At 43.8% G+C, this 25,955-nt stretch overlaps 1 protein-coding gene across 1 annotated transcript in view; it reads left to right on the top strand.

Annotated features, from left to right (window-relative positions):
* Window positions 1-2,655: 2,655 nt before the first annotated feature.
* Window positions 2,656-25,955, top strand: part of LOC109865839 (voltage-dependent calcium channel gamma-1 subunit) — a 36,876-nt gene continuing 13,576 nt past the window's right edge. Inside the window, exon 1 of the mRNA XM_020454308.2 lies at window positions 2,656-3,187. Coding sequence (XP_020309897.1) covers window positions 2,953-3,187 — 235 coding nt within the window. The 5' untranslated portion in view covers window positions 2,656-2,952. The remainder of the gene's footprint in view (window positions 3,188-25,955) is intronic.

The following is a 25,955-nucleotide window of genomic DNA, read 5'->3' as shown; positions in this document are numbered from 1 at the left end:
CATGGCATTCTGCCAGACCCCTTAGCCAAACAGCTCTTATTCGCCCCCCCTTCACAGTAGAAGCCTGAAACAAGGTTCTAAAGACTGTTGACATCTAGTGGAAGCCCTAGGAAGTGCAATCGGACCAAATTTACACTGTATCTTGGATAAACAAAGACTTGAAAACCTACAAATCTCAGATTTCCCACTTCCTGGTTGGATTTTCTCTCAGGTTTTTGCCTGCCATATGAGTTATGTTATACTCACAGACATCATTCAAACAGTTTTAGTAACTTCAGAGTGTTTTCTATCCAGATCTACTAATAATATGCATATCTTAGCTTCTGGGCCTGAGTAGCAGGCAGTTTACTCTGGGCACCTTATTCATCCAAGCTACTCAATCCTGCCCCCCAGCCATAAGAAGTTTTTAAGTAAAAGCCTAAAACTATCTGGTTTTAAATGTACTTATGTACCGTGGTGTGAAAAGTACTACATTTACATACTTGAGTAAAAGTAAAAAGTAATTCATATTCCTTATATTATATTACGCATATATATAGACTGTTGACATCTAGTGGAAGCCCTAGGAAGTGCAATCGGACCAAATTTACACTGTCTCTTGGATAAACATATATTATATTACGCATATATATATATATATATATATATATACATATATATATATATATATATATATATGCGTAATATAATATAAGGAATATGAATTACTTTTTACTTTTACTCAAGTATGTAAATGTAGTACTTTTCCCACCACGGTACATAATATATATATATTATATTTTTTTTACAGAGGCAAGCCAGGGTGGGGCATGGCTGGGCCCAGGCCATGCTAGGTTGAATACTGACCCACCGCTGGTTTAAAATATTTATTTATTTTTAATTAAAATGAAATAAATGAACTTCATTCGCTGGTTGTATTGTCCTCTAACTAATCAGAAACATTGCATATGCAGTAAGAAGTTACTGGGACCTAATTGGTTAAATCGCAGTCATATGGTAAATCATGAGCACCTAGGCTACAGGGAAGCCTGCAGCTTGGTCAGCGCACGCCCGGCAAATATGAAATATTGTCAATGAAAAGCATCTAAAAACAGCCCTAGCCTATCGCAATATTTCAAAATTCAATCGCAGGATAAACACAAGGCACATTTTTTCCTGATTGATCCTTTCAAATGATTTAACTGTAAAACGTACTGTAGTTTATTCCCGTTAGTAGGCTACAACAAACTGGTGTACCAGGACTAATCTATTGGCACCAGCGGAGAGCGTCGGACATATGCCTGTTGAGTGCGCATATTCACTGTCTTCATTGGGCGAGTCAGTGCCACTGGAAAGTTTCGCGCAATACTTTCCTCCTGTCTAGATGTATGTCATATTGTACAATATGTATCCCCTTTTCGCAGGCCTAGATTCGATTAAATAAATGTATTCTAGTTCGGGCTGAGCTGCTACGCCAAACATGAGAAACTCACACGCCTCCTATGATGTGTATTTAATTATGTTTGTTTACTGTCGGTCTCGGATGGTCAGCTTGTTTCGTCAGCGGTGTTGTAAACGGTTTTAACCTGTGCTGCCTACTTGGCAATATGCCTAATAACGGGCTTGTTTGACAAGGGAAACTTGTGGTGTTTCTTGATCACATGTATCACGTGTTATGTGATGCAATTGCCCAAATTTTCACTTACAATGTCGATGTTTTTGCTGGAAAATGTTGGCCCATCTCCAGACACTTTTACTCTGTTTTACCCCAAACACAGCAATTTCTGCCTATGCCTCAGAGAGGCAGGGGCACATACTCCAAAGTCAATTGCAAACGCAATATTTGTGTTTATTGTGTTATATTGATAGTCACGTGAATTGGACCATATTGCTTTTCTACTTGAGCATTTGAAATGAAACAGGTACTTTTTGTTTCAGGGAAAATGGATGGGAGTCAAAAGTACATATTTTCTGTAGGAATAGAGCAGAGTAAAAGTTGTCAAACAGATACCCCCCAAAAAACTGCTTAAGTAAGACTTTCAAGTATTATTACTTTTTTGGGACATTGGTGAAGCTCACTACCATGTACTATCAATCTGATATGTGCTGGAGTTTGGCAAAGAGTCAGTAATGTCAGGATTGGCAATACCGGAGTCTGGTTCCTTGAGGGGATGTCAAAGCCACTCTCAGGCCTGCAGCGAGACAGCTGCTGTTTACAAACACATTTAGTCCTTGTAAATAGTTTAGAGATACATAGAAACTCAGACCAAGCAGTTTGAGGATAGCAACAACACAAATCCTTTTAAAACAGCATCCACATATTGCCATAGGATGGACATGAGATGTCAGTACCCCAGTGCAGTTGTAAATGAACTGGTAAAAATGGCAGGTCCTAGACTTACTCTGTGTCACAGCACATGTATAGTTCACTGAGATGTTTGCCACATAAAGTGTGTTGAATATATTAGCGTAAGTACCGGGAAATAAAAATGATTTACGTCCCTTATCATGGCACTTTACACATGCACACTTTGATGTAACCCAATAAAGACAGCCTGACATCTTGAATCACAGCACACATTTATAGCAGCAGCAGCCCCCCCCCCTACACCATGGCAGTCGGTTTGGTCATCAACTTTCCTGATCCACCTTAACAGCTGTAGTCTGAGGCACACAGGCCCCCCTCAGTCGACACAGTCAGAGAAGGGAGAGGGCCGTGAAAACTAGGGCACAACAAAACTGACCCCTTTCCCTCAAACCAGAGGCGCAGATCCAACAGAGAGAGAGTGGGAGGGTGTAGGCTGGGGAAGAGAGAGACATTTGTGGAAGGCTGTGTGGCTGTTAAAGGAGCGAAGCCTGCGGAAATCCACCATCGACGTCCCCACAAGTCTGATCCAAGCGAGGACCTCGGCGCTACGCATTTCCTCTTCATTGTCCATCTTCTTGTCAGTGTTTCCACGTACAAACTGCACCATGCACAAGCGTACAAAGGTGAAGATGACGTTCTTTGTGATCCTGGTGGGTATGGCGTCCATGTTTACGGCGGTGGTGACGGACCATTGGGCCGTGCTGAGCCCGCGGGTGGAGCAGGTGAACGCGACGTGTGAGGCGGCCCACTTTGGCCTCTGGAGGCTGTGTAAGAAGGTAATCTACATCAGTGAGGTGGACTACAATGGAAAGGGTTGTGGCCCCATCAGCTTACCTGGAGGTAAGATAACACGGAGACGGCTTATAGGTTGGACCTGAAAATCAACACTGTCTGCGTCTATGCTAACCCTGAACCTCTCTATCCAATGTCTGAGGCTACTTAATGTAACACCAACCAATGTGGCACTTTAAAACATTGTCTGTGTCTATAACTATTGTTAAAACGGATACACACTAACTGCAGACCGAGAAATATGTGCTATCACACAGTATTAAAAACAGCCTGAAAGATGGGGTTTGGTGGAAGGGGGTCAGATAGCTCTTGTTAAGGTCATGGTTCAACACTTAGCGGTTAGCCATGTCACCAAGCACCAGTCATCTTTGCAATGTGGTCAGCTAATGTTCCTCTTAAACCACAAGCCTTCCTGGTGTGTAAAACTGCTTGTTTTATTTAATTGAGATATTGAGGCTTCAGAAGCCCAACAGTGTGAGGATTAGCATATGCTACAATAAATAGCACAACAATAAGATAAACTAAGTCGAGCACTTTCAGACCGACCACAATACTTTCAGACTAATCTTGACCTTTAAAGTCCCAATCCAGCTACATCCCCACAGTAATTAAACGATGAGGTGTCTCTCTCACCCAAGCTGAGGTGTTTGCCAGCTCCTCAGCAACTAAGAACTCTTGAAGCTGCAGTATCCCCTGAGTCCCAGATCTAACAAGGCCTAGCTCCAAGGCCTTAAAATACACTCTATAATGACTGCAGTTATCATTTACTCCAATCAAAAACAGGACCCAAGGCAGAATCCAATCTGGACCACGGAAGATCCGTTTTGTAGCACGGTTGACATTTAAAAAGGTCATTTCCAATTTTGCAAACATCTGCAGCATTTACATTGAATGCGATCTCCGCGACTGTGGTAACATTGCCTTTAAATGGTGCACAGCCAAAAAGGGCCAATCGGATTGAGTCCCGGCTTTATCCGACCACTGAATGACAACTGATGCTTTGATCCCACTACACTAACTTGTGATGACTCACACTAAATTTTGAGTCAATATCACATCGAGTGAGAAATAAACTCATCGACAGGAAGGGGAATATATTGTTGAGTGAAGCTTGTAAAAGCAATACAACACATAGCTTAATGTAAGGAACACTACCACTGTCTGACTGTGCCGTTGGTTCGGGAATGCGCCAAGCTGAACATCGTAAATCCCTTAATTCTTTATAGCTTGGAGGGGTCAGCCAAGAATGTTTACAAAATGAGTCCCAACCCGGCATTTCCACCTGTTCATTAAAGTGCCTGCACCAGTCGACATTACGAAATTCCCAGAGGCCCAGAGGTGAGCTAACTATGGAGTGGGCACATTTGCTTCAGAGAATCTAGCCAAGATTGCCCTAAGGGTGTGTGTGTGTTCGGGCATTGGGACCTTTGCTGATTGAAGCTTTTAAATAGCGGAGCAGTCAGAAAGACCTCAAGAAACGCAGGGCTGAACGTAGCATAAATCATTCTGCTTTGTATTTGACCCTTACTTAAGTAAGGAACACTGTTGTGCAGGTTATTTAGAGATACCCAAACTTACAATGTCTTATTAGATACATAGTGTTGAGTACCATCAGACGTAGGCCTATCATGGATACATTTGGTGGTCAGTGTGGGTGGTCTCTATCCACACAGAGCTGGCTTTTACAGTTGAAGTCGGAAGTTTACATATATTTAGGTTGGAGTCATTAAAACTCGTTTTTCAACCGCTCCACACATTTCTTGTTAACAAACTATAGTTTTGGCAAGTCGGTTAGGACATTTACTTTGTGCATGACATAAGTCATTTTTCCATCAACTGTTTACAGACAGAATATTTCACTGTATCACAATTCCAGTGAGTCAGAAGTTCATATACACTAAATTGACTGTGCCTTTAAACAGCTTGGAAAATTCCAGAAAATTATGTCATGGCTTTAGAAGCTTCTGATAGGCTAATTGACCTATTTTGAGTCAATTGGGGGTGTACCTGTGGATGTATTTCAAGGCCTACCTTCAAACATCATGGGGAAATCAGCCAAGACTGTTGACCTCCACAAGTCTGGTTCATCCTTGGGAGCAATTTCCAAACGCCTGAAGGTACCACGTTAATCTGTATAAAGTATAAACAACATGGGACCATGCAGCCGTCATACCGCTCAGAAAGAAGTCGCGTTCTGTCTCCTAGAGATGAAAGTACTTTGGTGCGAAAAGTGCTAATCAATCCCAGAACAACAGCAAAGGACCTTGTGAAGATGCTGGAGGAAACAGGTACAAAAGTATCTACAGTGCCTTGCGAAAGTATTCGGCCCCCTTGAACTTTGCGACCTTTTGCCACATTTCAGGCTTCAAACATAAAGATATAAAACTGTATTTTTTTGTGAAGAATCAACAACAAGTGGGACACAATCATGAAGTGGAACGACATTTATTGGATATTTCAAATGTTTTTAACAAATCAAAAACTGAAAAATTGGGCGTGCAAAATTATTCAGCCCCTTTACTTTCAGTGCAGCAAACTCTCTCCAGAAGTTCAGTGAGGATCTCTGAATGATCCAATGTTGACCTAAATGACTAATGATGATAAATACAATCCACCTGTGTGTAATCAAGTCTCCGTATAAATGCACCTGCACTGTGATAGTCTCAGAGGTCCGTTAAAAGCGCAGAGAGCATCATGAAGAACAAGGAACACACCAGGCAGGTCCGAGATACTGTTGTGAAGAAGTTTAAAGCCGGATTTGGATACAAAAAGATTTCCCAAGCTTTAAACATCCCAAGGAGCACTGTGCAAGCGATAATATTGAAATGAAAGGAGTATCAGACCACTGCAAATCTATCAAGACCTGGCCGTCCCTCTAAACTTTCAGCTCATACAAGGAGAAGACTGATCAGAGATGCAGCCAAGAGGCCCATGATCCCTCTGGATGAACTGCAGAGATCTACAGCTGAGGTGGGAGACTCTGTCCATAGGACAACAATCAGTCGTATATTGCACAAATCTGGCCTTTATGGAAGAGTGGCAAGAAGAAAGCCATTTCTTAAAGATATCCATAAAAAGTGTTGTTTAAAGTTTGCCACAAGCCACCTGGGAGACACACCAAACATGTGGAAGAAGGTGCTCTGGTCAGATGAAACCAAAATTGAACTTTTTGGCAACAATGCAAAACTTTGGCGTAAAAGCAACACAGCTCATCACCCTGAACACACTATCCCCACTGTCAATCATGGTGGTGGCAGCATCATGGTTTGGGCCTGCTTTTCTTCAGCAGGGACAGGGAAGATGGTTAAAATTGATGGGAAGATGGATGGAGCCAAATACAGGACCATTCTGGAAGAAAACCTGATGGACTCTGCAAAAGACCTGAGACTGGGACAGAGATTTGTCTTCCAACAAGACAATGATCCAAAACATAAAGCAAAATCTACAATGGAATGGTTCAAAAATAAACATATCCAGGTGTTAGAATGGCCAAGTCAAAGTCCAGACCTGAATCCAATCGAGAATCTGTGGAAAGAACTGAAAACTGCTGTTCACAAATGCTCTCCATCCAACCTCACTGAGCTCGAGCTGTTTTGCAAGGAGGAATGGGAAAAAATGTCAGTCTCTCGATGTGCAAAACTGATAGAGACATACCCCAAGCGACTTACAGCTGTAATCGCAGCAAAAGGTGGCGCTACAAAGTATTAACTTAAGGGGGCTGAATAATTTTGCACGCCCAATTTTTAAGTTTTTGATTTGTTAAAAAGGTTTGAAATATCCAATAAATGTCGTTCCACTTCATGATTGTGTCCCACTTGTTGTTGATTCTTCACAAAAAAAATACAGTTTTATATCTTTATGTTTGAAGCATGAAATGTGGCAAAAGATCGCAAAGTTCAAGGGGGCCGAATAATTTCGCAAGGCACTGTATATCCACAGTAAAATGAGTCCTATATAGGCATAACCTGAAAGGCTGCTCAGCAAGGAAGAAGCCACTGCTCCAAAACCTCCATAAAAAAGCCAGACTACGGTTTGCAATTGCACATGGGGTCAAATATTGTACTTTTTGGAGAAATGTCCTCTGGTCTGATGAAACAAAAATAGAACATTTTGGCCATAATGACCACTGTTATGTTTGGAGGAAAAAGGGGGAGGCTTGCACGCCAAAGAACACATCCAAACCGTGAAGCACGGGGAGCAGCATCATGTTGTGGGGGTGCTTTACTGCAGGAGGGACTGGTACACTTCACAAAATAGATGGCATCATGAGGCTGGAAAATAATGTGGATATATTGAAGCAACATCTCAAGACATCCGTCAGGAAGTTAAAGCTTGGTCACAAATGGGTCTTCCAAATGGACAATGACCCCAAGCATACTTCCAAAGTTGTGGCAAAATGGCTTAAGGACAACAAACTCGAGGTATTGGAGTGGCCATCACAAAGCCCGTACCTCAATCCTATAGCAAATTTGTTTGAAGAACTGAAAAAGTGTGTGCGAGCAAGGAGGCCTTACAAACCTAACTCAGTTACACCAGCTCTGTCTGGAGGAATGGGCAAAAATTCACCAAACTTATTGTGGGAAGCGGAAGGCTACCCGAACGTTTGACCCAAGTTAAACAATTTAAAGGCAATGCTACCAAATACTAATTGAGTGTGTGTAAACTTCTGACCCACTGGGAATGTGATGAAATAAATCAAATCTGAAATAAATCACTCTACTATTATTCTGACACTTCACAATCTTAAAATAAAGTGGTGATCCTAACTGACCTAAAATAGAGATTTTTAATAGGATTAAATGTCAGGAATTGTGAAAAACTGAGTTTAAATGTATTTGGCTATGGTGTATGTAAACTTCCGTCTTCAACTGTACATTTTTGAAAAATAACTCATTGGCGAAACTACAGACAAGTCACACTCCTTAACTCTGATCACAAAAGAAAAAGCCTAAACTTATTTTCAAATAGTCTATGGGGAAAAACTCTATGAATATCTTGTTGCTAAAACTCCCTTGTTGCTAACAACAAAATGTGCCTACATTGCTAATGCCACACATACAGCATTGCGTGTGAAGTAAATCAAATCAAATCAAATGTTATTGGTCACATACACATGGTTAGCAGATGTTAATGCGAGGGTAGCGAAATGCTTGTGCTTCTAGTTCCAACTATGCAGTAATTCACAACAACTACCTTAAACACACAAAATACACACAAATGTAAAGGGGGGCATAGGCAAGATGCAGTAGATGGTATAGAATACAGTATATACATATGAGATGAGTAATGTAGGATATGTAATCCTTATTAAAGTGGCATTATTTAAAGTAACTAGTGATATAACTTTATTAAGGCCATTTATTTAAGTGGCCAGAGATATGAGTCTGTATGTTGGCAGCAGCCTCTCTATGTTTGTGATGGCTGTTTAACAGTCTGATGGCCTTGAGATAGAAGCCAGTCTCTCGGTCCCAAGTTTTATGCACCTGTACTGACCTCCCCTTCTGGATGATAGCGGGGTGAACAGTCAGTGGTTCGGATGGTTGTTGTCCTTGATGTTCTTTTTGGCCTTCCTGTGACATCGGGTGCTGTGGGTGTCCAGGGGGCAGGTAGTTTGCCCCCAGTGATACGTTGTGCAGACCGCACTACCCTCTGGAGAGCCTTGGGGTTGAGGGCGGTGCAATTGCCGTACCAGGCGGTGATATAGCCCGACTGGATGCTCTCATTTGTGCACCTGTAAAAGTTTGAGAGGGTTTTAGATGACAAGCCAAATTTCTTCAGCCTCCTGAGGTTGAAGAGGCGCTGTTGCACCTTCTTCACCACGATGTCTGTGTGGGTGGACCATTTCAGTTTGTCCATGATGTGTATGCCGAGGAACTTAAAACTTTCCACCTTCTCCACTACTGTCCTTTCGATGTGGATGGGGGGGGGGGTGCTCCCTCTGCTGTTTCCTGTAGTCCACGATCATCTCCTTTGTTTTGTTGACATTGAGTGAGAGGTTATTTTCCTGACACCACACTCCGGGGGCCCTCACCTCCTCCCTGTAGGCCGTCTCGTTGTTGTTGGTAATTAGGCCTATCACTGTAGTGTTGTCTGCAAACTTGATTGAATTGGAAGCGTGCATGGCCACGTAGTCATGGGTGAACAGGGAGTACAGGAGAGGGCTGATAACGCACCCTTGTGGGGCCCCAGTGTTGAGGATCAGTGGGGTGGAGATGTTATCTGCTACCTTCACTACCTGGGGCGCCCATCAGAAAGTCCAGGACCCAGTTGCACAGGGTAGGGTCGAGACCCAGGGTCTCAAGCTTAATGACGAGTTTGGAGGGTACTATGTTGTTAAATGCTGAGCTGTAGACAAAAACCAGCATTCTTACATAGATATTCCTCTTGTCCAGATGGGATAGGACAGAGTGCAGTGAGATGGCGATTGCATCGTCAGTGGACTTATTGGGGCGGTAAGCAAATTGGAGTGGGTCTAGGGTATCAGGTAGAGTGGAGGTGACATGATCCTTGACTAGTCTCTCAAAGCACTTCATGATGACAGAAGTGAGTGCAATGGGGCGATAGTCATTTAGTTCAGTTACCTTAGCTTTCTTGGGAACAGGAACAATGGTGTCCCTCTTGAAGCATGTGGGCACAACAGACTAGGATAGGGATTGGTCGAATATGTTCGTAAACACACCAGCCAGCTGTTCTGTGCATGCGCTAAGGATGCGGCTAGGGATGCCGTCTGGGCCGGCAGCCTTGCGAGGGTTAACACGTTTAAATGTTTTACTCACGTTGGCCACAGAGAAGGAGAGCCCACAGGCTTTGGTAGCGGGCTGTGTCAGTGGCACTGTATTGTCCGTGCCACTGTATTGTCCTCAAAGCGAGCAAAGAAGTTATTTAATTTGTCTGGTAGCAAGACGTCGATGTCCGCGACGGGGCTGGTTTCTTTTTGTAATCTATGATTGACTGTAGACCCTACCAAATACGTCTCGTGTTTGAGCCGTTGAATTGCGACTCTACTTTGTCTCTACTGACGCTTTGCTTGTTTGATTGCCTTGCGGAGGGAATAGCTGCACAGTTTGTATTCGGTCTGTTTCTGGTCGTCTTGCTATGATTAAAAGCGATGGTTTGCGCTTTCAGTTTTGCGCGAATGCTGCCATTAATCCACGGTCTCTGGTTAGGGAAGGTTTTAATAGTCACAGCGGGTACGACATCTCCGATACACTTGCTAATAAACTCGCTCACAGAGTCAGCGTATACATCAATTTTGTTGTCTGAGGCTATCCTGAACATATCCCAGTCCACGTGATCGAAGCAATCTTGAAGCGTGGAGTCCGATTGGTCAGACTAGCATTGTATTGACCTGCGCATGGGCGTTTCCTATTTTAGTTTCGGTCTATAGGCTGGGAGCAACAAAATGGATTCATGGTCAGATTTGCCGAAGGCAGGGCTTTGTATTTATCGCGGAAGTTCGAGTAGCAATGATCCAGAATTCTGGCAGCTCGTGTTGTGCATTCAATATGCTGATATAATTTAGGGAGTATTAATCTTTCATCTTTGTTCAAATCCCCAGCTACAATAAATGGAGCCTCAGTGAAGTTCTTTCAGGGTTAGGGTTAGCCTCACATTATTATAGCCTCACATCTTAATGAGAGAAATACCAACCACTAGGACAGTTCCTGCCCCTCTGTCATCTCTAGGATGACGGTGCTCTCTAAGTGATCCTCCATGGGTTTTGCCATCTGTTGGAATAAAAAATGTATGTATATTTTCGCTAGTAGTCTACATAGATCAAGGAGAAATGGAGATCTGTGTATATGTGTACATAAAGGTTGCTTTCCACTGTTGCTCACCTTGTTTGCCTTCCTAAATAATCATAACAGATGGTTCAAAAAAATAAGAATGACTGTAAAACAGGATATTGACATAACTTATTACATATGAATACTGTCCAGAACAGCAAACATACAATCTAGGTCAGGGATGTGGCGAGATGTTCAGCCGAAGCCAATATAGCAACAGTTACAGAAACAAAGATATCGGCAGGATTTTCTGTTGTGCGCAGCACTATGCAGGGGGCCAATGGAGGATAAATATAGGCTGTGCAAATACCCAGCTGTCCTGGGGTAAGAGCCGTGAGGGAGTCAAGTGTGTGCACACCTTCAGAGCCCATCTGAGTGACAAGGGCACCTGCACAAGCCAGGCATAGCCCTTCAACCCCTAACCCCCTCCCTGGCGCTGCCCTGCTACCCACCGTCCAAAATCATTTCCCGTCCCATCGGGGTGGGCTACAAGGGTCCTGGGGTAGGCTAGTCAAAGCCCGGGCATGTAGACAACCGGAACTTCAACCACATACCAGTGCTGGGAGGGGCAACCAGGCTGTGGAAGTGCCAATGATGATTTGTTGCATGTTGGTCTTTCTGGTTTGCTTTTCTGATCTCAATCTCAATGGTAGACTATCTAATGGTTGGTTATATGTCCCTATTTCTATTTTAGACATGAGCTTAAATGTTTGTATCTAACTTGTGTTTCGTATTCACCCTAGCTGGCACCATCGGATATAAACTAGTCGTCTGGGGGGGGGGGGGAGGATTTATTTAGGGTGGGTCATTTTCGGCTACAACACGACACGTTGTAGCTATAGCCTATGCAACAGGCAAAGAGAATGAAAACATGGGGCTCAAAGAAATGCCTAACTTATGTTGATGAAATGGCAGACAAACTCACTGTGAAGCACCTCATTACAACACGATAGCGGAGGCTTATTTTGATCTCCTCACCTTTCTAAAGATAGATGAAGGATTGTTTAGTGGTGCGTAGAATTTCTGTTTTGAGCAGGTCAGCTAATTGATATGCTATTGACTTGCCAGTTGAGTTCCATCGGGTGCTATTACTTATCGTCTCCTTGAGATGTTGACTTCGGCGAAGTGGCTCCTAGTTAGGGTGCGGTTTGGACTCCATTCGCACTGAAATGTATATAACCCTGTCGGTGTGGGTGTCACTGGGATGTTACACAGTTGGACCACCCTGGCATTACTAATCCACTCACTGATAGACAGAGCATTGTCTGGACATGTGCCGAGTCATACGGTTCGGGGGTGGAATTAATACAACACAAAGAGAGCCACTAGTAGTGTGGGACTATATTCATGGATGTTGTAGTAGGATGTCCCTTGGGGGTATCCATACCTAGGTATGACGAGGGTTAGGTTAGTAAACATGCTGGAGCTAGAACCTCATTGTCGTGTGTCCTTATTTTAGACAATACTACATGGTGTCAGAAGTGATTTTAATAATCACATAAATGTGAAGGACGTACCAAGTAAATCCTACATTCAGGCTGTTTCAAAGCAGGGAGGGCACAGTGTTGGAGATAAAAGAGCGCATATCATTATTTTGCTAGCTAACGAGCAAGGACTAAGCTACTGCTAAGCAACATGTTGCAAGAGGAAAAAACTGGTGAGATTTCAGGGTTTGCGACTCCAAGTTCAACAGGCTCTGGCGTAAACACGGACAGGCCAGTGGCTAGTGCTGACCTATTTCGCATTAGTCCCCCGGAGAATTTTGATTGTATGGACATTCAAAACTGGCCGAAATGGATCCGGCGCTTTGAAAGGTACAGGGGTAGCCTCAGGCTTAAACGTGAAAAATTAGGCATTTCAAGTTAATACACTGATCTACTCCATGGGTGATGAGGCCGAGGATATATTAAATGTTTCAACATTGGCTGAGGAAGAGAAACTTAACTACAGTTAAATACTGTTTTGAAACGCATTTTGTAGGGAGACACAACATTATATTTGAAAGAGCTAGGTTTAATATGCGCAAACAGGGGCAGGGTGAAACCTACCGACAGTTTTATCACAGCTGTTCACAAACTAGCAGAACATTGTCCGTTTGGCGCGCTCAGGGAAGAGCTGATCTGAGATCGGATTGTAGTGGGAATAAGAAATATCACTTTCTGAAAAGTTACAGTTGGATTCCCAGTTTACCTTGTCCAAAGCTGTAAACCAGGTTAGGCAGAGTGAGTCAGTAAAAAGACAGCAGACGATGCTGCGCGACAGCAGCTCCCTGAAGAGCGAAGAAATAAATGCATTTTCATACCTGAGCTAAAAATATTTTAAAAAACAGGGAAACACAGAACAGAGACAGACTGGAGAAAACAATCACAGACAGCACCAGTAGCTAGTTCAAGTGTTTGTCGCAGATGTGGGAAATCCCCTTTCCACAGATGGAACTATTGCCCAGCAAAGGATGCAGAATGCAGGAAATGTCACAGGAGAGGACACTTTTCAGCTGTCTGTCGATTCAAGCAAATGCATGAGGTTTCAGAGGAGGTACAGCAGGACAGCATCTTTCTGGGAGAAGTAAAGGGAAACAATACTGGCTGGCATTCAAACTCAAAACTATCTAAACTATTACATAAGTGTAAACATACTGAATTATAATTGGATGCATTTTACCGCCATATCATACTGTGCTATGATTGGTTAAGACCACTCAAATGGTTAGGTCATGGTCAGTTTGATCCTGGTTGGCGATACGTGAACATGCCAGTTATAGCTAGCTAAAAAGAGCTACGTTAAGAAATATCCTGTTGTACTGCATTTTATTATTATATATTTTTTTAACTCTGTTTATTAAGTTTTACACACACAGACAACACAAAGCAATATAAATAATATACTCAACTAGAAAAAATATATTTAAAAAAATAAATAAAAATGGCTTTAAAGATACCATACTTTAGACAAGTTAAACACACCAGGCAGAAGGCTACAAAGGGCAATCTATAGTACAGGGACAGAGCAAACACCTCACCATTGTTCCTGTAAACAGTCAAGGGCTAAGGGTGGAGAAATGCAACCACTCACAGACAGTCATGGCCACAGACCGACCATCCACTGGACCAAAAATAAAGTTTTACAATGCTTTAAAATAAAAAAAATAGAATGATTATTCATGTAGGTGTGAACAAAATGTAAAAATAACTGGGAAAAACAAGCTCACACTTCAGACTCTGCCCGGGCAAGATGAACAAGGCATCTGCGGATCACAATCGATAAGCACATGGACCTTAATGCCCCCCCAGCAAAAACACAGAGAGAAGCTCCTCCAGCCCTTAAGTCACAGGGGGGTCAAATACAGACTTATTTTTGTTTTAATTGGAATGCCATCAGAGGATGGACTGTTTAAAGTAAGACCGGAATGGAGCCCAAGCCTCATTAAACAGTTTGGGGTTCCCACGTGAATTGAATTGAATTTTTTCTAGTTTCAGAGAGCACAACACATATCTCACCCAATATTTATAAGATGGGGGAGCTGCCATCTTCCAGTTCTGTAGTATTAGCTGTCTAGCTAAAAGAGTTGTATAAGCAACAGTGTCCGACTGGATTCTTCATAGGGGGGTACCTATGGGCAGTACTCCAAAAAGGGCTGTAAGGGGAGACGGATCTATAACAGTGTCATATATATCAGAGAAACATTTAAATATTAATTCCCAGAAACCTGACAGTTTATGACAGCCCCAAAACATATGCAACAGTGTGGCTGGTTCCACTTTACATCTGACACAGGTAGGATCAAAATCAGAGAATATTCTTCCAAGCTTCCTAGGGGCGCAATTTCAGATGTATATGCAATCATTCATGACTTACAGAACCCTTCTTTGGTGCCTTTAAAGACTCGATGGGAAAAGGATTTGGAGGAGGAACCTGGGGAAGACGCCTGGGAATCTGTGCTGCACAGGGTGCACTCGGCCTCTTGGATACGGTGAACCACCTTGAATTGAATGAGGCTGTGTCTAGTGCTAAAAGAGGACGAGTGCACCCTGTGCAGCACAGATTCCCAGCCGTCTTCCCCAAGTTCCTCCCCCAAATCCTTTTCCCATCGAGTCTTTAAAGGCACCAAAGAAGGGTTCTGTAAGTCATGAATGATTGCATATACATCTGAAATTGTGCCCCTAGGAAGCTTGTTCATCTCCAAGATGCTCTCTATAGTTGTATTCGCAGGCCTATGGGGAAATCCAGGTGTGTTAGCTCTGACAAAGATTCTAGTCTGGAGATAGCGGAAAAAGTGGGATTGGGGGAGATTGAACTTTTCCTGCAGCTGAGAAAAAGAGGCAAATGTATCATCAAAGAATAATTGGGCTAGCGAGGAGAGGCCTAGTGAGTGCCAAATGCCAAAAGCCCCATCATTCAAAGATGGAGGAAATAAAATTTTCTGATTGATTGGGCCTGATAGAGAGAAGCCTCGGAGGCTAAAGGCTAAACGGAACTGATTCCAAATTTGAAGAGACTGCTTTACAATTGGGTTGACACACCTTTTGCCTAGGGACACTGGGAGAGACGAGCACAACACAGAGGAAAGTGCTGCAGGTTTACACGATTCAGACTCCATCTGGACCCAGAGTGGTCTAGGGCCAGTAGGATCAGTCTGCAGCCAGTACAGAAGGGCTCTGAAATTTGCAGCCCAGTAGTATGTCTGAACATTTGGTAGAGCTAAACCCCCCAATGACCTAGGCTTCTGTAAATGTTTTCTACCAATCCGTGGTACCTTGCCATCCCAAATAAAATGCATGAATGTTTGATCCAGTGAAATAAAAATAGGTAAACATTGAAATAAATATGAACATTTGGGCAACACATTCATTTTAATGACATTAATCCTTCCGATAAGAGAAAGGGGTAGCGAATTCCAAAAAGTAAAAGATTGTTTCAAACTGTCTGCTAGAGCAACAAAGTTTTCCTGAAACAAATTTGAATATTTCCTTGTCACTTTAACTCCCAAGTAGGTGAATTGATCCCGGACAATCCTAAACTGAGAACTTGTAAAAGAGCACTTTAAAGCAGCCTTGTTTACCAGAAAAAGCTCACTCTTGCCTAGATTCAGCTTGTACCCTGAGATTGATCCAAACTTTTTAAGAACAGATAGGGCACGTGGCAATGAGGTATCAGGGTTGGAGATAAACAAAAGGAGGTCGTCAGCATATAGCGAGACTTTCTGCTCCAAGCCTGCCCCGATTATACCTTGAATGGCATCATTAGAGCGTAGTGCAATGGCGAGAGGCTCGATTGCCAAAGCAAACAACAAGGGGGAGAGTGGACGACCCAGTCTGGATCCGCGGTGCAAGGGAAAATAGTCAGAGGACAAGTTATTAGTCCGTACCGAAGTCATGGGGGAAAATTAAGGAATCTTTATCCACGCAATGAATTTGGGTCCAAAGCCAAATCTATAAAGGGCAGCTGTTAGGTAATCCCACTCAACGAGGTCAAACGCTTTTTCGGCATCAAATGAGACCACCACCTCCGGGCCCTCCGACGCTGGGGAGTACAGTATATTCATAAGGTGCCTAATATTGAAAAATAAATGCCTATTTCTCACAAAGCCAGTCTGGTCAGAGAGTATTACTTGGTGCAGCAAGCCTTCCATACGGATGGCTAAAAGCTTAGCTAGGATTTTGTAATCACAGTTTAAAAGCGAGATTGGGCGATAGGATCCACATTCCAGGGGGTCTTTGTTTTTTTTAATAGTAATGAAATTGAAGCCTGATAAAGACTAGGCGGTAGCTTTGAAGTATTAAGGCACTCTGCAAATAGTCGAGACAAGAATGGGCAAAGCAGACCAGAAAACGTCCTGTTTTCAGTTGGAAAACCTCCCGGACCCGGTGATTTACCACGTTTCATTGCGGACACTGCTGTTGTAATCTCCTCAGGTGTAAATTCTTCTTCTAGACAGTCATGGGAGTCTGTATCAATTGAAGGCATATTTAAGCCATTAAAGAAGGAATCAATCAGCAAAGGGTCTTGAGGGGATTCAGAGGTGTGTAGCGCAGAGTAAAATTGTTTGAATTGATCATTGATCTCTTTATGTATAACTGTGGTGGCACCAGACGGGGTCCTTATTTGTGGGATTAAACGTGAGGCCTCAGATTTACGGATCTGATGTGCAAGGAGTTTACTGGCCTTGTCGCCTTGTTCATAGACTTTGTATCGAGCTCGCAAGAGTAACTGTTCAGCTTGCCTGGTAGAAAGCTCATCAAATTCAGATTGGAGTAGTTGGCACACTTTATGCAGATCAGAGGAAGGATCCGTAGCATACTTCTCATCCAATGTGGCTATGGACTCGCTCAGGTCCCGAAGTCGCTGGGAGCGAACTCTGTTTTGGTTGGCTGTATAAGAAATAATTTGGCCACGTAGGTATGCTTTGAGAGACTCCCATATGGTAGAGCAGGACATACCTGGTGTTGAATTAGTTTCTAGGAATAAGGTGATTTCAGAAGAAATTAAATTGACAAACTCATCTGAGAGTAAAATGGGGTTGAGACGCCATTGATAACACATAGGAGGTCGCTGGGGAAAATCTAGTTCAAGCACTAATGGTGAATGGTCAGAAAGAACAATATTTTCGTAAATACACTGCCGAAGGTTAGGCAGAAGGTTTTTGTCCAAAAATAAGTAATCAATCCGGGAGTATGTTTGATGAACATGAGAATAAAAGGAATACTGTCTATCTGTAGGATGTAGGAAACGCCAGGCCTCAAACATAGCATATTTCTGAAGAAAGGATTAAATAAGTAGGGCACATTTAGATGGGCCTGTAGTTGTTTGTGAGGACTTGTCAAGAACTGTGGACATTTTACAGTTGAAATCCCCCCCTAAAATCAACAAATGATCATCTAAATTGGGAATAGCAGACAGAAAGGAAGAAATGAAACTTGTGTCATCCCAATTGGGAGCATAAACACTAGCCAAAACAAGAGGGGTAGAAAATAGTTTACCGGTTACTATGACGTATCGTCCCTTAGGATCAGCAATAACCTCAGAAGCTACAAAGGGAGTAGCTTTATCAACCAGAATAGCAGCACCTCTTGATTTACTATGAAAGTTTGAGTGGAACACTTGACCAACAACATAGAATGGAAAAGCAATGAGCGCCCAAAACCCCCAGAATAACTTGTCTCAGAGTAATAATGTACGGTGGTAGATGTTTGGAAAAAGTACAGGAAAAAAAAAAAAAAAAGACAGAATGACAACATTAGAACTGAACAATTCAACCTGCCCCCACCCCCTCCCCCCATCCCAGACAATACCTCCCCAAACGAGGTACAAGCCTAAATAGAACATGTTCTCTTCGCACAGTGTGTCTGTGAGAGTGCGGTCTTAAACCTAAACCCACAGTCCCACTCTTTAAAGTCATGTTTTGTTAGTGGATCAAGCAGCAAAAATAATTATTTTTATGTATTTATAAAAAATAAAAATAAAATAAAAAGGTGAATCCCTTGTGCAAACGGAATGACAAAAGCACCACTTGTAGACGTATATAATGATATTCCCAGTCTTATAACAGGCATTGAGATAGACAATAAATAAAATGTATAAAGGCTCTCAGCCAAAAATCTAATTTCAAGTAATGAAATCGTAGTAAGACAATCAAAAATAATAGTAATTATAATAGTAGTCTAGTTGACGCTGAGACAGCTTACAACCAATACCAAAAAACTGTGTGTGCAACGTTGAACGTTTGCTGGGTATACAGCCTAGAAACACAGGAGTTAAGTAAAACCTTAATACAATTACATTAAAATGACTGAATGCTTGATGATCAAAACATTAGATCACATCAAATAAGCCTGAATGGGTTCGCCAACTATACAAGACTAGCCTGTTATATCTAAACATAATTGTACCACAGGTGGGTTACTTACTATCCACAGTTCGCAAGCAACAGTTGCTGAACTGTGAGCATGTTCAAGACTTCTTGATGTGACGTTGAATGTGAGCCATAGCCTCATCCGGAGACTCAAATGTGTGGTCTTTACCCTCATGAGATAGCCATAAACGGGCCGGGAATCGCAGTCCATACTTCACACCTGGATGGTCCCGAAGTACTCGTTTGGCCTGTCCGAAAGCTGCGCGCTGCATGGAAACAGTGGGGGAGTAGTCCTGGTAGATGGAGAAGCTCTGTCCTTGAAAGCTCAGAGTGGTATTGCGGGCTCGTCGGAGGATCTCCATCTTCTCATGAAAAAAGTGCACTTGAAGAATTATGTCACGGGGCCTCTCCCCATCCCGGGGCTTTGGGCGCAGCGACCGGTGGGCTCGATCAATCAGGGGATTTTCATCTTAGGCAAGAATATCCTTCAGCAGCCCTGAAACTAAATCAGTGGCGCGATGCATTTCCGCTGACTCTGGGACCGAAACAAGTCTCAGATTATTGCAGTGGGAGAATCCCTCTAAACTCACACAGCTCTCCTTCACCTTTTTCAAATCCGCAGCTAGGCGTTTCACTTCAGCCTCCAGGGATGTAGTTAAGTCGGAGACATTGGTAGCGGAGGTCTCCAGTGCTGCAATCGTTGTAGTGTGCGACGCCGTTGTTGTTTTGAGTGATGTGATTGCTGGCATAGTCTCGTTCCGCAGGATGGTTAAATCTGCTTTTAAAGTATCAGAAACCTCCTGTATTCAGGCCTCAATCGTAGCAACCACCTCCGTTTTCATTTCAACTATCTCAGAGCGTAGTAGTTTGATGGCCTCGAGAATGTTCATTTCAGCGCCGCCAGGCCAAGCCGCACCCCCGGGTACCTACCTGCATCTCAGACCAAACTGCAGCAGATTGCAGAGGAGCAACAACGAGACCCTACCTGCTGACAGATAGTGCAGCAGTGCAAAAAGGGATGGCCCAGGCAGGAGGAACTGCCTCAGCTGCTGAAGCCCTATTGGGTGCACCAAAGTGACTTCCACTGTAATGGAGACCTTCTCATGAAAGGACAACGGAGAGTTATCCCAGAGACTCTACAACCAGAAATGCTAGACAGAGTGCATGATGGACACATGGGGATAACCAAATGCAGACTGAGGGCTCAACAGTCAGTGTGGTGGCTTGGTCTGAGTACTCAGATTGCCAAGCTAGTGGCCCAGAGTGAGGTCTGTACAAAATGTCAACCTTGTCATCCGGAGCCAATGGCAACAGAGCTGCCAAAACAGCCATGGCAAAAGGATAAGGGCAGATATGTTCTATTGGAAAAATGACACTTATATGCTAGTGGTAGATTACTACTCAAGATACATTGAAATAGCAAAGACACCCATAACCACATCAGCTGGTGTTATCAATGGATTAAAGTCAATTTTTTCAGGCGAGGGGTCGCTGAGGTCCTGGTTACAGATAACGCTCTCCAGTTCTCTGCAAGCTCCTTTTCTGCTGTTGCCGCAGAGTATGACTTCACATGTGACCAGTAGCCCCTACCATGCACACAGTAATGGTGAGGCAGAGAGAGCTGTGAAAACAGTCAAGGGACTGCTGAAAAAGAACAAGGATCCATACAGGGCTCTGTTAGCTTACAGAGTTACACCACTGCATCATGGGCCGTCGCCTGCCGATGTCCTGACGGGCAGGAGGCTGCGTTCCCCATTGCCTGTCTCGCCGGCTCAGCTATAACCCTGATGGCCTAACGGGAAGGCCTTCGGTGAGAGGGTCAAACGGCTGAAACAAATGCAAACTGGAGACTTTAAATCGGAGACACCGTGCTACGGAGAGGCCAGAGCTGGCAGAAGGTCAACGGATTACAAACTCAAAGACATCAGCAATAGTGCTGAGGAAAGCGGATGCCCCACGCTCCTATGTGGTGGACACAGGCTCAGAAGAGGTACAAAGGAACAAAACACACCTCAGAGCTCTTCTTTCTTCAGCCGCACAGACTGAGGCCACAGAAAATGCACAAAAAGAGGGTGAAGGAGAGAGAATGCTCACAGAGCCACAATGTGAAGGGCATCCCGGGTGGGGCAGTGGTCTAAGGCACTGCATCACAGTGCTAGCTGTGCCACCAGAGACTCTGGGTTCGTGCCCAGGCTCTGTCGCAGCCGGCCGCGACCGGGAGGTCCGTCGTCCGGGTTAGGGAGGGTTTGGACGGTAGGGATATCCTTGTCTCATCGCGCACTAGCGACTCCTGTGGCGGGCCGGGCGCAGTGCGCGCTGACCAGGTCGCTAGGTGCACGTGTTTCCTCAGACACATTGGTGCGGCTGGCTTCCTGGTTGGATGTGCGCTGTGTTAAGAAGCAGTGCGGCTTGGTTGGGTTGTGTTTCGGAGGAAGCATGGCTCTCGACTTCGTCTCTCCCGAGCCCGTATGGGAGTTGTAGCGATAGTAAGTACTAACAATTGGATACCATGAAATTGGGGAGAAAAAAATAAAAAAATAAAAAGGGATGTGAAGCTCTGAAAGACTATGTTACGTGAAGAGAAAACATACTGTTGGGGACCATACCCAGCAAAAAGACACTGTTGTACCTAAGTTAATGTTCATACTGTGTGATTTAATGCTTTCATACTGTTTCAGGATGTGAAGTGGCATGTTCAAGAATAATACTGGTTTCCAAATTGCATTTCAGTTATGCTTCAGTGGTTAGGCATGTTGAGTTCTTGTTCATGGGAGAGGGGAAGATGTAGTAGGATGTCTCTTGGGGGTTTCCGTACCTAGGTATGACATGCGAGGGTTAGGTTAGGTAAACATGCGGGAGCTAGAACCTCATTGTTGTGCGTCCTTATTTTTAGATAATATTACAGATGTGGATAGACATGGGGGAGCCTTACAAGTCCTTATAGAGACCTGGGTTTGAATTCCAAGCACATATACTGTAAGCCAGTTCCTGGAAGGCCTGAGTCTCTTTCTTCTACCCATCATCAGAGAGACCTTTTGAGTGTCTTCCAATGCCATTAGAGAGCACAGCGGCACAGACCATGTGTGTGCGAGGGAGCGTGCATGTGTGCTTGCCTACCTGCGTTCATTGTGTGTGTGTGTGTGCGTATTTGTGCCAACCTGACTGACTGCCTTCATATTGTGTGTGCGCGTGTCTCTCTAAAGGTGAGGATGGGAGCGTGTAATGAGGACATCAAAAGCTAATGAGGTGAGCGCCGTCGCCGCATAATTGGCATAATCCCTGGATTTAGTGTTTCAATTAACAAACACAGAAGGACAACGACACAACCCCAATGCCTGTTCAAGTGTCTCATAATGCAGTGTGGGCTATCTCTCCTCTCAGCGCAATGAAAGGACACTTGGTCTTCAGCATGATGACAAGAATACCTTCTGGTCCATTACAGTTATTAACACAGGAGTTTGTGGTGCGGAGAGATACTACCGAAGCTAGAGCCGAGGCTTTTGTTTGAGGGGTGAACGACTTAAAATGGCTGGGTTGAGCTGAGGCGACTCAGCAATTGACCTTTAAAGGCCCGAATGTACTCTGACTCTTCTATAAACTAGCTCTCTCTCTCTAAAGCAAAACATTGAATTCTGTGGCTAGCCACCTCATTCCCCTGCCCGCCTTACTTAATAAAAAGAGCAGACAAGCCAGTTGCTAAGTAACCAACTCTGGGTTTTCCCTTGATGGCCAGTCTCTGTCCTCATTCACAAAAACATCCTCTATGTGTGAGAGTCAAAACATGAACACATTTAGATCCTTTTTCATGGTCCTTTACCTTACCAAAACCAATCATTGTCAGGTTGTATAATAGTCGTATAAGGATGTTTTGTGAGCATATTTTAAGTAACCAGAACAATACATCTTTATCTGGTGAAAATCTGGTGATCTGACTAGATAACAAGCTAAATGTGACATATTTAACTTTAGCTTTTCATCCTGTACTGAAAAATACACCTTTAACTGGTTGTAACACAGACCAGTTGGTTGTACTCTGATTATATGATGATGTCTTCTCAACCAGAAAACCAGTTTAGACCGAGAAAATTAAGTAATTAATCATGTGTCAAATTTGTTCTGCTGGATTCTACTCATTAAAGAGTGCTTTGCTGGAGCCATGAATGGGCGCCAAATCCAGCTAATTGAACCTGCACATACTTTGTGTATCTTTTTTGATTAGCCTTCTCTCAGTAATACATCCAAACTGGCAACCCCACCCACCAGTAACTCGATCTTCCTAGTTGTTCTGGGAGAAGGGGAATTATCTCCAGCCCATGTGTATGTGTGGATATGAGAAAGGCTGGGGCCGATGTGATAACATGCTTAGCTCACATAATTCTACATGACAGCCTGTAACTTACTCCTGCGTGGTCCCTGCAGTTGGCCCAGAACATTAGATGCCACGTATCTGATGCAGAGCAGGCCTCTCCGGTGACAGAACAGAGTTGAGCGACTCTGAAGTCCCCCCCTAAACGTCTGAGTGACACAGCCATCTGTCGCCGCTGTTTACAAATATAGTTTCCCTGGCGAATGGATGTTTTGAAGTTCTGGTTTAGCATCAAAGCGTAGGGCGATACTCCTAGCCCTCTGCAATCACTGTGATCGTATTCTGTGGGTCAGCTTGTACTTGTGCTTAGCACGGATCCCCAGGGGTTAACACATTGGTCCTGGCAAAGTGAATGGGATGCCCCGATAGGCTGCGTGTGAGTTTCAAGTTAGTGGAGGCTAAAAATAAAGAATAGCATGCATCTATCTATTTGCAGACTAATGTAAGATATAGTCTTCTATTCCTAACACGATGAGTAGATTGGATACTCAAACTAGGCTAATAATATAACTAACTCACTGTTCGCAAAAAGATATCGTTCTGCTTTTCTTTTCCTTTATTTGCACACGTACAGAGCTCGGCTAGATGGACATTTGTACGAGAATCCAAATAAAATGGCCATTTATAAACATTGCATGCAGTTCTACGACACTTTCGTGTGGCAGAATCTTCGTGTGGCAGACACTTTCGACTAGCAGAATCTTTAATGCCACCAAAATCGCAGGCTACTCTGACAAACTCAGATCAATAAAGACGTCTTGACTGCAACCATCTAATCGAGGCCTCTGAAAAGGGGAGGCACTGCAGTGTTGCCAACTCCTCAGTAAGGAAAGTAGCTATTGGCTGTCCTAAAAGTCGCTAGAAGTCGCTAAATGACGTCATTGCCAATTTGGATAATTGGCCATGTGAATGTAATTGTGATGTAGCTGTAGGAGAGAGGAATAACGTCGTGGGTGAGACTAAAAGTGAGTGAAAAACACCCTTAATATGTTTAGAACACACACAGCGAATAAGAACCAGATATTTGGGCCCATACTCCTCCTTCAGCACTTTATGGACCCATTGTTAACTCCAGTCATAACAGAGGCAGTCAGTCCCTATCCCCAGGATCTCTCTTTTTTAAGACAACACTTCTCGAGGAAAGCCCCAACAGCACGGGCTATAGATTTGGCATCTCCTCTCTCCAACTCAACAAGCCCCAGAAATGTTGATACAATTGTCTGCTTGGTGTCACTAAAGTACCTTATCACAACCCCCAGGTACTTAGAAACACTTACATCCGTGGACTCATCGAGCAGGAGGCTGGTCACCCACATCTGCGACCAGCTTTTTCAGAAAGTATGGTGCTAGAACACCATTAATCATCTCTGTGCACTTTGAAGTGGGTAGCAGCAGTGGAGTCTGAAGTAGCTCTACATGCTTATCCAATGTGATCACATCCCAGCATGGAACAGTGTTCAGCGACAACTAATGCAATGGTGGACTCAGCCTTTTTTGCAGAGTCCATTTTTTTAACCATAAATGGCAGCTTGTTTTGGGTGGAACTGTTATAAGGCCTCTTGCCTTTTGAGTATGTTTTTGAGTTGTCATGTTTTTTTACATCACTAAGTTTGGCGTAGAAATCAGCCTTACAATACAGGCAGTATCTTCAACCAACCTTTACAATACAGGCAGTATGCCCGTGTATCATCTCCAATAAACGGCTTCAACCAACCTTTACAATACAGGCAGTATGCCCGTGTATCATCTCCAATAAACGGCTTCAACCAACCTTTACAATACAGGCAGTATGCCCGTGTATCATCTCCAATAAACGGCTTCAACCAACCTTTACAATACAGGCAGTATGCCCGTGTATCATCTCCAATAAACGGCTTCAACCAACCTTTACAATACAGGCAGTATGCCCGTGTATCATCTCCAATAAACGGCTTCAACCAACCTTTACAATACAGGCAGTATGCCCGTGTATCATCTCCAATAAACGGCTTCAACCAACCTTTACAATACAGGCAGTATGCCCGTGTATCATCTCCAATAAACGGCTTCAACCAACCTTTACAATACAGGCAGTATGCCCGTGTATCATCTCCAATAAACGGCTTCAACCAACCTTTACAATACAGGCAGTATGCCCGTGTATCATCTCCAATAAACGGCTTCAACCAACCTTTACAATACAGGCAGTATGCCCGTGTAGCATCTCCAATAAACGGCTTCAACCAACCTTTGAATTCAGGGTTTGATTCCCACTCCTTTCTGTATTTTTGAGTATACAGTTTAGACTGAGACCTGATGAGCTAGCCAGCTAGATGTTTAACTTTTGTCACAGAGAGGCACACACACAGTGGACAAGGTGAGTAAGTGACTGAGGCTGTGTGAGTCAAATGCAGTGATTTATTTTAGAGAAAGAACATTTTACATTTACATCCCGCCCAGTCCTTGCGCAACAGTCCCTCCCAGCTGCAGTCAGAGCAGGAGATGTTCACCCCTCCACGTCCAGACTGCAAATGAATCGCGCATGCGGGAAGCTCCTGCTGGCTGATCCCGCCCTGGCTTACATTCAGGGCGGGATCAGCCAGCAGGAGCTTCCCGCATGCTGGGCCAGCTGCGAGTGCTTTGGGACGGGGGTGGGGCCCACGGCAGCACCCGCTGCTTGTTGAGAAGAGTAAGAACGATATGTGCTTTCACGTCAGAGTCTCCAATAACACCAGAAAAAGTCGTTAGTCGATTTAAAAAAAGAATTGTCGCTAGAGGGGTCTGAATACTTGCTAAATATAGCGACAAAGTTGCTAAGTTGGCAACACTGGAGAC

This window comes from Oncorhynchus kisutch, linkage group LG20, assembly GCF_002021735.2.
Source record: "Oncorhynchus kisutch isolate 150728-3 linkage group LG20, Okis_V2, whole genome shotgun sequence".
Lineage (NCBI taxonomy): Eukaryota > Metazoa > Chordata > Actinopteri > Salmoniformes > Salmonidae > Oncorhynchus > Oncorhynchus kisutch.
Note: the sequence above shows the minus strand (reverse complement) of the source record. Positions and strands in the feature narration are given on the sequence as shown.